Here is a 15,295-nt window from a genome sequence, read left to right as displayed (position 1 = left end):
ATCAATTCAAAATAACTTTTTAGTCCATAATCTTTTATTTCTGTGCATATATATGTTTTCCCACAGTAATCTTTCATAGCCAATGTTTTTTAGTATCATTGAGAACATATTATAGTTTTTATTAATCATTTTTAAAGGGCACCTATTATGCCCCTTTTCACAAGATGTAAAATAAGTCTCTGATGTCCCCAGATTGTGTATGTGAAGTTTTAGCTCAAAATACCCAACAGATCATTTTTTACAGCATGTTTAAATTGTCATTTTTTGGAGCTCAGAAAAACATCCTATTTTAGTGTGTATCCCTTTAAATGCAAATGAGCTGCTGCTGCCGCCCTAAGGGCGGAGCCTCACGAGCTCGCGCTCAGAGCCAGGACAATCTCATCTGATAATATCAGAACAGAAACTCTCAGTTGCGGTGTTCATTTCGACTCGGAGTCGGACAATAATGCCCACAGGGCCAGAGAATATATGCTGTATGGAGATTGAACAGGTATAGTTTAGTTTAATTACGGTTATAACTTATTTGTCATCTGCTTTTATCCACTATTAATACAAGCCTGCTGTAGCAAACCCCATCCGAATGATGACCAAAATATACTGAGGAGTTCAATGAAGTTTATTGTACCTCACACAAAAGATGAAGCGTTAGTTTTACTCCAGAAAATTACTGTAAGAGCTAATAAACAGTGCGCATTAAAGTCTTATCCATAAACTCTCTCTCTCTCCCTTTCATTGTCATCAACATACACAGCGAAATACACAAAACACTCGTTACAACCAACCAACAGTAAACAAATATACACACCTTTTCAGTGGGTGCTTAATAAACTGGAAAAACGACTCGATGAGCTGTCATAAAGTGCGCGCTCTCACTTTCATTTCTGCCGTGATCAGTAACGTTAGGCCTGTCGCTCCGGAGACTGTAAGCTGGATCACGAACAGTACAGATCCATCCTCGAGTAACAACCGGAGTAAATGAAGACTAAGTTCATTCTTACATCCAACAACAAAACACCTCAATCGCTTAGGAGACATTCTTGTCTACAGCTGCTCCAGCGTGGAAACACTGGCGGACTGTGTCTGTCCAGCTCACTCAGGGCGGGTCTATGCTCAAACTGCAGTGTCAATCAACAGTCATGGGAGGGGCCTGTGCAAAGTGACGTCACATTGCCCCGAATCTGAGAACGGCTTGTTCTGAGACAGTGCTTATGATTTATGGGGATTATAAAAAAAAGCACTGGGTGGATTTTTATCATTCTAGGGTGGTTGTGTACACACACTGCCAACACACATTTATGTTCAAACACCATGTAAAAGTGAATTTTGCATAATAGGTGCCCTTTAAATATTTAAAAAATATATATAAAAAAATATTTTACAGTGTCCTTGTTACATATGTTACATGTACTTACCATTGTAATAACAGTAAATTATGCATAATTACATGCAACTAACCCTTAACTTAACCCTAATCCTACCCTAACCCTATAGTAAGTGCATGTAATTAATTAATATTACTCAGTACTTAAATATATAATTACACTGTGACAGTGACACCTTAAAATAAAATGTAACAGGGCTTGGTTAAGGGTTAGTTACTTGTAAGTATGCATTTCCCGTTATTACTATAGTAAGTACATGTATGTAGTAACGTGTAACTACATCACCTTAAAATAAAGTGTTCCCTGTAGTTTTGGTAACCTATAATAACCCTGGCCTGCTCACAGCGAGCGTTACCTTGGCAGCGTTGACGTTTTGCGTGACCATGTACATGAAGCTCAGGTTAACCAGGTCTGTGCCGCTGCATATGCAGATGATTCGGCCCTCCAGGTTAGTTTCGCACTTTCCCGCGGACTCCAACGCTGAGAGAATCTTTGGGTCCTGCGGAGAGTTTGAGAGACGAGAGCACTAGAAAACCAACATCATCATAACCACTCAAACCACAACCTCATCAAAATGCACATTTACAATGTTCATTAAAGAGCTGTCAGTTTTGCAGAAAAAATAATTTATTTGAGAACATCTGCGTGATGAACGAAACGAGATATTTAATGGAAAAAAAAAAACAGAGTAGCACTTAATTTTATTAATGCCAAAGAGCTGTTATTAAGATGACATAGACAAATAATTTTTCTTTAGAAAAACATGCATTGATGAATCATTCACAATAAAATGAAGAATAGGGTTTCATGTTGAATTTATTGGTTTTACCTTTGGTACACTGATATCACGTATACTGTTGATCAGGGAAAACTCTAATACTTGACCCTCCTATATGAAAAAGACATGAAACAAATCACAATTATGATAAGGCATGCTTTTTTTTTTTGCACTATAGATGAAGAGTTTTCAATATTTTAGACGTATGAGCCTAAAAATGAATGAATACAAAATAATTTTAAAAAACCTGTGGTGAAAATCACGTTTTTAATGTTGTTTATACGTCTATGTGGTGTTTTTAATATGCTTTAAGTCAAACCATGTGTAGATTCATAAGTCAACACTCTTGCTGAGTATTTGCTCCTTAAAACTGCAGTGAACCAAAGCATGGAGGTCAGGCCGGTTTACACCTGGTATTAAGATGCGTTTTGGTCGATCGGATCACAAGTGGATGACACTAAATACAGGTGTAAACGGGGTCTAAAATGTTTTGAGCTGGTCCATTTCCAAACACTTCCAGAAGTCGAAAGCACTTTTGTAGAGTAAACGCTCATGTGTTCAAACAGCCACAAAAGACCGTCTACTCTCCGTCAACTGACTTAATGCATGAACATTATGGGAAGCACTCTAGCCAGACTGAAGACCCAAGTTTGATTTGAAGATGAAAAACGAAAAGCTCAATGTTCTTTCACCATTCCCGATTTCTAACACACACTCACAGCGTTCAGCTGGTCTTGAGGCTTCAGAGCAGAAATGAAAGTATGTCTTTCTGTCTCATATGTAAATTGTGCAAGCTTATTTTGTCTTTTAGATCGCAAGATCTGAAAAAGCCCCTACATTTACCCACCTATAGACACTCCTCTTGAAGAAATCAGAGTAGAAGTGGTTGAAAGTGGACAGAAGAGACGAGTTAAACACTCTTAGGTCAGTCTGTTGGCGATTGCCTTCGGGGTGGAGGGGGGCTGTTAATGTCTCGGAGTGGGTTCCCCTCGGTCCGTTCGCGAGCGCTTTTGGCTTAACCCTTTTAAACCGACTGTGTCGTCGCCGACACATACAGTACCAGCAAGCCGTATTCATTTTACTGTAACTCTTCAACCGTTTGCACTATCAAAACCATTCAAATTGCCACAGGGTTAGTTTACCCAAAAATGAAAATTTTAGATTAGATTAGAAAAACTTTATTAATCCCTGTGAGGGGAAACTCGTTCGCCACCACTGCACATTACAGACAAATAAACATTAAGAAACAACAACAATCAACACATACAAAAAATTACACAACTTCATTAAAAAACCTAACTGCATTCGGAGTAAAAGACCTTCTAAATCGCTCTGTAGCTAAATGAACTTTTAAGTCCAATGCACTTTTAAGTAAATACAATGTAGTGGATGACCTTTGTAACACATAATTATTTTTAATTTTGCCCTTGTTCTTCTCCACAGTAACCTCAAGTGAATCAGGATTAAAGCCAATAACCGATCCAGCCTTTCTAATCAATTTATTAATCCTATTTTTATCATCTACAGTGATACTACATCCCCAACAGAGCACTGCATAAAACAAAACACTAGCCATGATTCCCTGATAAAAAACATAAAGAAGCTTCCTACTTACACCAACAGAACTCAACTTCCTCAAAAAGAATTCTGTCATTAATTACTCACCCAACAAGCAATTTTGCGTTTAAAAGACGTCTAATAGCCGTCCAAACACAGCCCAGACGTCTAGGCTAAAACAAGGCAAAATTTGGGCTGTCAGTGAAAATTGAATAGAAGTCCACAGACCATAGCCCAAGAATACACTTGTCATCAATCAGATAACAAAGAAATTAAATGAGTGAAGAAACGAAACCAAACACCTTGTAATCACTGTTTACTTTGCTTACATGATGGACTATCATACATCTCGCAAGTTATTTTGGCAAAAATGACAAATTCAAGGTTATTTTGGCAAGAAGTGTGTTACACATAGCCAGACTATATCGGGTCTATAGTTAACATAGACGGTGAAATGACGGCTATTGCTTGCTGGGAACCCTCATGTCATTCCAAACCCGTAAGCCCTTCGTTCAGAACACAAACTGAGATATTTTTGATGAAATCTGAGAGCTTTCTGGACCGCTTATACTACATGAAGCATTTGAAGGCATCGAGAAATGATATTTACAGGAAAAAATAACATTTTGATGATCAAAAATGATAAATTATTGTCTGCAGTGGGACTTTAATGCAATGAATGCAGTGTAATAATGTGATGTGTCATACTACATACTCAAACGTGTGTACGTTTATAATAAATGTTGTTTATCAGGGTTTGAAATTAACACTTGCCAAATGCGGGTAAAAATCAACTGTATCGGGTAACGCTGTAAAATCACTGGCCAATTTGGTGTGTTACTTATAATGTTCACTCACTTTGCTGGAGAAGTTTGTGTAAGCCAAATCTGTGCAGATTTAGAGCAAAGATTCATCATGATATATTAAATACAGCGTATTACGCAGAATCTGCTCATATCTGGATTACTTGAACACACACGTCACACTCACTACACAAATAACGGCACGCTTGCTCATTTGCATTGAAGCAATAGAGAAGATTAAAAAGCGTTTGGTATTATTTATATATATATATATATATATATATATATATATATATATATATATATATATATATATATATACTATAAGCTGTGACGCAGGTTAATCGGGTTAATTAATTTTTTTTCTGGCTAGTAGAAGTTCTGAATGGCCCGTAACTTAAAAATTTTGTAGCCAAATTGGCCGGTGGGTAAAAAAAGTTCATTTCAAACCCTGTTTATAATGAAATCCACTATAATTTGTGTTTGTTTTATACTTATATTTTTTATTCCTGTTCTGTTTTGAATACTGTTAAATTTAAAGTATTTGTTGTGAAGTGAGGTGAACTAAAATACATGTTTATAAACGTATTTTACATGATTTCTGAATGTACAGTAATAGTGGTAATAGTAATAGTAACCAATGGACTTGTGTTTTTTTCTCTCTCAACATTGTAATTTTGACCCAGTGTGACTTATTGTCCAGAAAATATGATGCTTTCACATAACCAGTACATTACTATTACTATACTTTTAAAGTATAGCACATGCGTTGGAAACGACTAGAAACTAGAATGCATTACATTCTCACACAGGTTGTACCTTTCCTTCACTTTTCCACGTCAGGAAGAATCCGAAAGCATCCGCTTTGAAAAAACAGTTCGATTCAAAGACAAACGGATCCTGCAAAACAGAAATAAAGCAGAGGCATAAACACTGTTCTGGGTCAGCTGAGATTGAGCTTCATTTCAACACGTTTGCTATCATTTTACTACTTTAATAGACCCTGATGCGCATGTGACTGTAATATTTATAGCACTTTATAATCTTGTTTTATAAATGCATAAACAAGCTCATCATATTAAGGATCACTGAAAGAGCTGCTATTAGAAACTCCACATTAGAAAGAAAGAAAGAATCTCCGTGTTGCATCTTGGGAAGAAATAAACATAGTAAAATAAACCACCTTCATAATGTCAACATAATAAATTTCAGTATTCAAGAGATAATGGCAAAGATATTATGATAACAAACAAATAAAGCTGAATTTCATCTCATTTCAATAGAGAGGGAGACCTCCAAGTGCTCTGAAAGCCTCATGGGAAATCTGTACGCTGGTTTAACAGCTCAGATCCCGTCTCTGACACGTCGTTCATGAGAATACATCCTTTCAGAAAACTTTTATTCCAAGATAAACTTCTCCAGCCCGAGCGAATGTTCCCAGGGGACGAGTGTCTTTGAGAACACAGATGTTCACAATATCCTCTGCGATTAAAGTCACCATGAGCATCTTCTTAGCGAATGAATGATGACATTACTTCAAACATAACATAAAACATGGTATATTTAGAGCAGCTACGCTTTTCTGTTTTCTTTAGCATCTTGAATGAATCCAGGTCCCAGAGAAATGTATAAATTAATAAAGCACATTTTCCCTAACAAATTCTCTTTACTGAAATGCATCGAGGAGATTTAAAATTGTAGTTTTTAAAATGACTAACTTTTTAGTGCATTACCATTAAAACAATGCAATATAATGAACCTTTTATTCCAATCAGCAAAACAATAAGGCAGTGCAACACGGGTTATTTTAGTTACACTAAAAATAAAACCATAAGAAGCATTTCTGTTACTTGAAACTCATTATAGTCCCTAGTGGTCTAAAAATTTGAAAAAAAATATTTTTCGTTTTTTACCATTTTAAAGGAAATTATATATCATGCATATATATATATATATATATATATATATACACACACAGATATATATAAATGCATGATTATATATAAATATGCATACATCTCATATAATATATATATATATATATATATATATATATATATATATATATAATCATGCATATACATATATATATATGCATGCTTATCATATGATTATATGAGATATATATGCATATTTATATAATCATGCATTATATATATATATATATATATATATATATATATATATATATATATATATATATATGCATGATTACATATTCTTGGATTTAGTACCTTCCTCTTCTATATATCTATAACTATATTCAATGATTTAACACATATCATTAAACACGTTTTTCAGCAAACAACAAAGACAATGAATCTGAGAAATATTCATACCTCATCAAATCTGTCAAAATATGCCCCTTCCTGCATGAAATGAGGAACAGACCTTTGCCAGTTGAACTTGTACGGTTTCGCCATTTGACCTTCAGGATGGAGAATAAGACAACAGCGTTCAGTGCTGGAGAATGAGGAGAGGAGATCTCTGTCCTGTATAAACCAGCCCGACTACATCTCAGAAGACCAGCCCAAAAGTTATCGGACCAACATGTGCATTTATTATTATTATTAGCATTATTTTTTTCAGAAACTTCAGAATCAATATTTGTATTATTGCTCATTGCAAGAGTTTTGCACGGTCACATATTGTACTGAAAATCTTTTTTTTTTTTTTGCTATTCCACGGATCAGAACTATCTTCAACTTTAAATAATTTCATCTTAAGATCTTCCTAAATAAAAACAGCCTAACAAATGATCCATAGCATGCAAAAATCACACTCTATCAGTCTGTTCTCACCGTTTTACACATTAGGAAAATGAGAATACTTTATTTTTATGGCAAATGGGTTTAATTCTCGTAAAAATGATATAATATTCTGCTAAATACAATATAAAATAAACAGAGCAATTCCAATAGGGTCTTCACACCATCGGTGCTCGGGCCCTAAAAATGCAAAAAATATTGTTAAAATTCATTATGATATTTAATGGTCTATAGGGTTACACAACAGTGATGTACTGGAGCGGAAATGTTTTTCCTTTGGATTTTTGAAAAGTTTTGCGTACAGACGACAACGTTGCCAAAACCAACCGCTCAAAGTGGATCTGCAAAAACATAATTTTAAGGGAATTATGCACTTTTGCAATTATGCATATTTCTCAGGTTATGCAAAATTCTCAGGTTTAGTAGGTTTTTTTTTTGTTTTGTTTTTTTAAGAAGAAAAATAACACTCTGTTCTCCTGAAAACACTCTGACACTCATGGTTAATGAATCACACGTTAAAGATTGCACACGGAAACTTCAAAGTGCTGCTCATGTCTGCTTGAAAATCATCAATGAACAGCTGAGCTCAAATATCTCACAGAAAACACCACAGATGCAACACAAAGACCATCAGAGAGAGAGAGAGAGAGAGAGAGAGAGAGAGAGAGAATGAAGAACCAAATCCCAAAATATGTCATAACTTCAGAAAACACATGGACAAAATTACATGAGTATCTTTACTCTTGTTCAGTTCTTTATGCCATGAAAGCACAAGATTTGGAAGTTTGGCAGTAAAATGTTATGTTGATAAAATGATCTGTATTCAGTTCTAAAACTATTATAATCTAAAACATTTGTATTCTTTAGTTTAGTGTAATACACACGCAGTATTTCTGAGCTCTTTAAATGACAGTGAACTGAATAAATAAATAAATCCACACACACACACACACATTCAGACAGGACTCATTAATGAAGCTGGTGTCAATTGAAATGCTGAACTTTGAACTCTGTACAAGAATAATTCACATTAATGTCAGGGCGGGGCAAGTTGTCACATGCGTTTTAAATGTTGTACACATACATTTTGTTAACTACAATATTTGTTCACAGATGTTACTTTTTACACTTACTTGTTGTTACATATTTGCTTTTCTTCCAAAATTTTGCTGAAAATACACTGTTTAGTCAGATTCCTATTGTGACAACATGCCCCACTGTTAGGTTAAAACAAAATGATTAATTAATTAATTAAAGGAAAATATAAATGGAAATGTACAAAAGTTGTTTTTGTGTGCATATACACAATAAAAAGTAAACTCTCACTAAAGTAAAAGTGTGACAACTAGCCCCGGTGTACCCTACAGTGTGTGGTGTGGGATCTGATGTTTACATGTAACTTATGTAACGCAAGACTTGTATGTATCAATTACTGATACATTTACTATAATGCTTATAATGTTCTGAATTAAATCGCTTTACAACATAAAACAAACAAACGACAGATAGCCTACACAAGAAACGCGTGAGTGAATAAAATGCACTGATTGAATCAGTTTATCTCAAATCAGATGATTGACGGACAGATGTTGTTGTCGAGTTGATTTAATCACAATAATCCGAACTAATCGAGTAATTCATCGGATATTTAACAGATGATGTCTCATTGTTAGAGTTTACATCATTTAATTTGGTAAAAGTTGAGTTTGAGTTCACTCACCCGCTGTCCTGCTGCTCCAGTGGGATTGATTTTCCCTTTAATGCCTGATGGGAATGATGTTGAACCCGTTCATATGACTGAACAGCGACACCCAACGGCCGCATTCTGCATTACATCTACACACTGTACAAATCATACTATATAGACCTAATCCGGGTTTCATCTCAGCCCTGTCTGTGAAACCATGTTCTTTAAAAATATCATTAATAATAACACTTTATAATAACCAATTATGGTTAAAAAAAAAAAAAACATAGAGTGCCTTAAAAGGTCAAAATAAACGGTATCATACTGCTGACTCTTCCTAATCTTATGAGAAATGATCAGAAACAAGAATGCAGTTTGATTATTCGCTTGTCCTCCATAAAATTGCTTACTTGATTTACTGTATCAGACATTAAATATATGAATAAATTACATTTTCTCATGCTTTGATACACTCTGTAGCAGAACATCCATCCCAGCTCGCCTGTTGTCTTTTTTTTTTTTTTTTTTTTTCTTTACTTTTTTTTTTTTTTTTTTTTTTTCCTGTGGTCAAATTGACCGCAAACAGAAGCAATGTTAAAATCATCTATTTCTGATGCTTACCTGTTTTATATAATAGGGTTGAAGCTTCAATAATATCTGAGACCATCGCGTTTGAAGCCATTGTAAATTACTCTGTGACCTCATTACATCAGTATTACCAAAGTTCCTTTCAAATCATATTTCAAATCAGCAACAAAATCTGACACGAACTGTCCCATAAATGTTTATTGTGCTAAAAAAAGAGGCTAGACTAGTCAAAGACAAAGTACATGTGCAGGTTAACGCGAGTCTCAGCTTCTAACAGTTAGTGACGCAATGACTTTACCAATCAGCGATTGGCTGTTTTAATTAAAACGCGGGACGTTTGCCGCCATATTGCGCGTTGCAGTTTCGCCTATTCATAAGTAATAGGAGTGAAGTTTGGCCACTGCAATAAATATTAAAATACATATATTTGATGGACCATTTTATAAAAGCAATAAACTCCAAGAAACCATGGTTATAAGGGTGAAATAATAGGAAATAAGTATAAAAGGAAATAAAAGTAAATCTCAACAGAACATTTAAATAATTAAATTTAGTAGGCCTATACTGTATTTTAGTACAACCAACTTACATTTTTAAACTAGGTACATTAAACTGACTAAAAAATAAGTTGAATCTGTAACATAACATTTTGTTAAAGCAATGTTGTCATAACTTATTAATCATAATTTTTTTTTTTTTACAGTGTAGTTATAAAAGCTTAATACATTTGAGAATGCACATTAAAGCTTTAATATTATCATCAGTGAGAGTGACGGTCTGTAAAATAGGTCTGAAAGGCCATAACACCTTTATTTCACACCCATAACACATTAAAGTTACGACCAAAATGAGAATTATTGTTCAAAGCCCGAAGTTCACAAGAACAATTTTATTAAAACCAATGCACAACACGAGCACAACTTACATTCAACAATATTTGTCTTCCAAAGATCTTGATATTTGTCAAACTAATAACAGAAGTGGACAAAGTCAAATGTCATTCAATGTTAAATAGGGATCTTTTCTGTCAACAGACGTTGAAAATAATAAAGTGGCATTCAGTAGCATCCATGACCAATAGTCTGACACGTCATATCTAGCCTATCTAATTCTGTAGTAGTATAAATATCTTAAAAGTGCGCTTACGGTAAGGTTTATACAAAAAATGAGCTCTATTCATCAACACTTTTTACATTCCACATCTAACATATAGATTCAACATTCAAAGGCACGGGACTTCACTTCAAAACGATCGAAAATATTCTTGAGTCATAAAAGTAATTCAAGTAATCTTACATTGCAAAAAAGATTTTGGTGGAAAGGAACCGATGGCACAGAATCGTGTAGTAAAAATTCAATTACACTACTGGAAGTGAATATACAAGATTCATGTTACATGTAAACTAGTGATAATGGGGAAATTAAGTGGTTGAGTAAACCATAAACCATAAACGCGCTTTAGCTGCAACTGCTTCCCAATGATGATCCAGACTCTTTTCAAAGCAAAGTGATATTATGCAAGGTTTCAACATTTGTGTTTGAAGATGTTTTACTCAAAGCAATCTGTCCCCGGATTTGAAAAGAAAGAGAAAGGAAACACATTTTGGCCCTTTTGAAGCATCTCACATCGATCCGATTGAGCATAATAAATATCGAAACCTTGCAAATATACAGAAAACGAAATCCATCAATAAACTCGAAATACATAACTAACCCAATTGGAGCAGATTAAAAAGATATAGTTAAAAAAAGTAAAAATTCTTAGTTAAATTAAAATTTAGAAGTAGCAAGTAGAAATAACAAGTAATCAAAGTGCGTAATGAAATAACTAATGGCATAAAGTAGAAAAACAAATTAACAATCAAATATCACTTGGCATAAAAATCCTTAAACATATCCTACATCCAAAACTGAATATAATAAAAAGGAAATATTACATGCTTTCTGACTTATGTAGAAAGATTGCATAATACCTCGGGACATCCAAAGTGCATATCCATATTTTTTTTATTTTTCGATTTTTTTCTTTTTCTTTTTTTTTGCCTTCATCTGCATTACTAATTTTATTTATAACTATGGTGAATCTCAAGAAATCCACGTCCAGGTCACATTTTACCCCAAATAAATAATGACTATAAAAGTATTTTCATGACATTAAAGCACATCGTCCCCTGCCAAGAATGTCATTACTGTAATGCAAAAAAAAAAAAACAATAAAAATAATGTATGCATCGTTTTTGACTTTATAATTATAATGCCTTTTATGCTGAAAAAAGAGACAAGTGCAATGCCTATTCTGGTCATTTCGATTTGTCATTGATTTCGGGGTGAAAAGTGTCCTGGTCATGTTTCGACGAGATTCACTTCGACGTGATTAAAGTGACCTATTGATGCTAACCGGGAAATTCTGCCCGTACGACAAACTGTAGGAACAAAAGACAGAATGAAAACCGTTTCCAATAGACAGAAACTGGAGGAAATGAAATGGTCCCTTAATACAGCAAATAAAACACTATGCATTTATACATTTTTTTTCAAACGACCTATGGGTTCAAAAAAGAAATAGAGCTTATAACTTGAAACACGTCTTCACAAATTGATAATAGTTCATCACATTACAACACAAGCTATATTGCTGACATTTACAAATGTGTAGAAGCACGAACGCTGGGCTGACTGTAAGCATGCATCCCTGAAACTGTTCCAGGTCAGTGTTGGACAGGCTTTCAGCACCTCAGACCAGTGTGTTTCATCAGTACAGGAGGACAAATCAATCCTGTCATATATACAGCAAGCACTCAGAGTCAAAGCAAACCAACAGCAGCAACTTTAAGAAGATGAATCCAATAATCATCATCCGTTTCAGTGCAAATAAACCACGAACCTTTCAGAAACTCTCATGTCTGTTAAAGGCCCGTCCTAACCAAGAACGAGAACTATAAAGATAACGATATATCGTTCGAAGCAGTTTTGTCGTCTACAGCTTTAAGTGCTCGAGCTCTGAAAGCAAGATGGCTGTAAATATTTTTATCCTTCAAAAATCGTTCTGAAAGTGTGTGGCGTTATCGTTGTGGTGTGAACTCTGCTATTTTGCAACTAAAGATGCGTCCCAATTCACATACAAATGCAATATCTCAAAGCCATTTCGTAGGATAAATAGTGTATAGTGTTCAGACGGAAAATTCCAAAAGGAAAAAGTGCACTTTAAATACCCGTATGATGCACTTAATTAACTGAAAATACAGTGGCTGCATCTGGAATCACGTACTTCCCTACTCTATAGTAGGCGAATAAAACAGTATGTGACAAAAGTAGTGTGTCTGAATTCACAGTACTCATTAAAGAGAATGCAAAAAGTACCCAGATGATCAGCTTCTGACGAGATTCTGAAGTGTGCATACTAGAGACGCACGATATATCGGCCACCATATCGGTATCGGCTGATATCGGTTCATTTTTAATGGCCCGATAAGAAAATTTGGCCGATATATTAAAGCTGATAAATAATGGATTATTTCCTTCAGCTGAGACTCTTCAGATGCGCACTGTTCAACATGATGGCTTTGATTTGCTTGAAATATGATTGGAATAATTTCAAAAAGGAAAATACAGTAAAGTGCAACATGTGCATTATAAAATTATAACGAGAACATTATAATTGTGTGTTTGGGACATGGCTTTTAATGGTGAGACTATTATTTTTGTAATCAGGCTCCTTAAAAATTATATAAAAATTTAGATTTATCGGCCAATATATCGGTTATCGGCTTTCAAATATAAAGAATTATCGGTTATCGGGCAAAATGTTCATATCGGCGCATCCCTAGTGCATACGATGGACACTTTACTATCCCATGAGGACACGGGAGAGGGTTTGTGAATGACACTGATGCTGGATGGTCACATGATAATGACATCATGGCGAATGTAGCGGAGGGGGAGGGGCTTCAGACTCTAATGCTGAATGACAAAATAACCTTATAAAGTTCATTCAAATAGTGCATCATTTGGGACACATCTTAAATCTTTATCGTTACGGCTATCGTCCTTGATGTGAATGGGCCTTAAGAGTGAATCTCACAAAGCCTGTCGTGAACACATCCGGGTCATATGTCATCCCAAAAACTCCAAGGCTATGTCTGAAATCGCCCCTTTTCCCCTAAATAGGGCATTATTTAAGGGAACAGCCATTTGTAGTGGTGTCCGAAACCATAGTGGACGTTATCGAGTGCACTCAATCAATCCCACAATGCACCACATTAACGAGTGTACAACATTCAGCTGCACTCAAAGGCTAGAGAATACCCATAATGCACTGCGAATAAATTGCCGTGTCTGACCAGAAGATGGCGCCGCAACTCAATCATCCATCCATCCATTTTCCAAACCGCTGGTCCAATGTGGCTACGGCGTAATATCATACAGGTATAACTCCCTTTTTAATTGATTATTAAATAGTTTAATAAGGTTTATGCATGACAGAGTTCAAGATAAATCTTTTCATTACTTCTGAAGCTGCAAGTTTGTTAAGTTTCAAATGATTATTAAACAGCACAAACTATGCAAAAGCAGCAGCAGCGTCCGAATTCACTCACTCGTTTTCATTCGCTCCTTCAAGAGGATGATATTAGTGGATTAATGCAGGGAATATTGAACGAGCGTATAGAATGAGGTGAAATATGACTCGGATTGTTCTGATGTGTTTGTGAGATTCATCTATTAAAGATAATTGGTCGCTACAGTATCATGACCTGCATTCTCTTCCATTTTGTTTTCACTCACTATTATGCGAAGCACATCAACAGAACATTAGAAATAATTCATATTTAAACTTTAGTGTGTACCCGGCCGAGTAGAATACACAAACTGAAATAAAATAACTCCCAGCGTGACAATAGGCCATGTTTCTCCTCCATCAGCTGTCCATATCTCTCGGAGTGAAACTGAAAGAACGTAAAAGTGAAGTGGGAAGAGATCCTGAAGGTTTGGGAAAGGGTCGGATCAGTCTTTCTTCTCCTCTTCTGTGTCGTCTTCAGACTGTGCGCTCTTCTGCATGAGTTTCTCCAGCGTGGAAGAGGAAGAAGGAAGAACTTCTTGCTCTACATCCTCAGTCTTTCTCTTGGTGCTTTCCTGCACAAACTCCTGGATCTCCAAAGGAAGCCGCCGGAATTTGTCCTGGTATTCCTGATCCAGGTCGTTCTGAAGCTGAGAACACAGGTCAAAATATTAGTCTACAGGAAATCAAAACTGATCATCAGTGCACGTTATTCAAAATAATAATAATAATTTTTTGGTTCCCCGAGAACGCTCCCAAAAGGTTCGTTTTTGGTTCCCAGAACGTTCTTTAAGGTTTGTTTTTGGTTAGTCAGGAAAGATTTCTTAATGGAAATAGTCTGCATTTTGATTGATCTAATTTCTACATTTTATTAAATGCTCTATTAAACTAATTTCAGAGCTCTGCATAGGTCATTGCATAAAAACATCTAACCTTGTAATTGGAAGGTTAGTTTACATGGTTTTAAAACTAAAAATAACCATTAGGGAACGTTCTGTATAAGTTATTAACAAATAACCTTCCTGCAAAATTCTGGGAATGTTATTTTATGGTTGCAAAAAAATAAAACCTATAAAGAAAACAAACAAACAAACAAACAAACATTGATTTATATATATATATATATACTGTATATATAAGCAATAACATGTTTAATCGTAAGAGTCAGAGAAAGGGT

At 35.1% G+C, this 15,295-nt stretch overlaps 2 protein-coding genes across 2 annotated transcripts in view; both read right to left on the bottom strand.

The window, feature by feature from the left end:
• Positions 1–9,038, bottom strand: part of plcb4a (phospholipase C, beta 4a) — a 51,096-nt gene extending 42,058 nt beyond the window's left edge. Inside the window, exons 1-5 of the mRNA XM_079852526.1 lie at positions 9,009–9,038; positions 6,860–6,948; positions 5,340–5,420; positions 2,212–2,271; positions 1,738–1,881 (exon numbers count right to left, since the gene is read on the bottom strand). Coding sequence (XP_079708652.1) covers positions 1,738–1,881; positions 2,212–2,271; positions 5,340–5,420; positions 6,860–6,943 — 369 coding nt within the window. The 5' untranslated portion in view covers positions 6,944–6,948; positions 9,009–9,038. The remainder of the gene's footprint in view (positions 1–1,737; positions 1,882–2,211; positions 2,272–5,339; positions 5,421–6,859; positions 6,949–9,008) is intronic.
• A 1,370-nt stretch (positions 9,039–10,408) lies between these two features.
• plcb1 (phospholipase C beta 1) overlaps positions 10,409–15,295 on the bottom strand; it is a 73,476-nt gene continuing 68,589 nt past the window's right edge. Inside the window, exon 32 of the mRNA XM_079852521.1 lies at positions 10,409–14,768. Within this exon, the coding sequence (XP_079708647.1) occupies positions 14,565–14,768 (204 nt within the window). The 3' untranslated portion in view covers positions 10,409–14,564. The remainder of the gene's footprint in view (positions 14,769–15,295) is intronic.

Source organism: Squalius cephalus (assembly GCF_949319135.1).
Source record: "Squalius cephalus genome assembly, chromosome: 20".
NCBI lineage: Eukaryota > Metazoa > Chordata > Actinopteri > Cypriniformes > Leuciscidae > Squalius > Squalius cephalus.
This window is presented reverse-complemented; position numbering and strand designations above follow the sequence as displayed.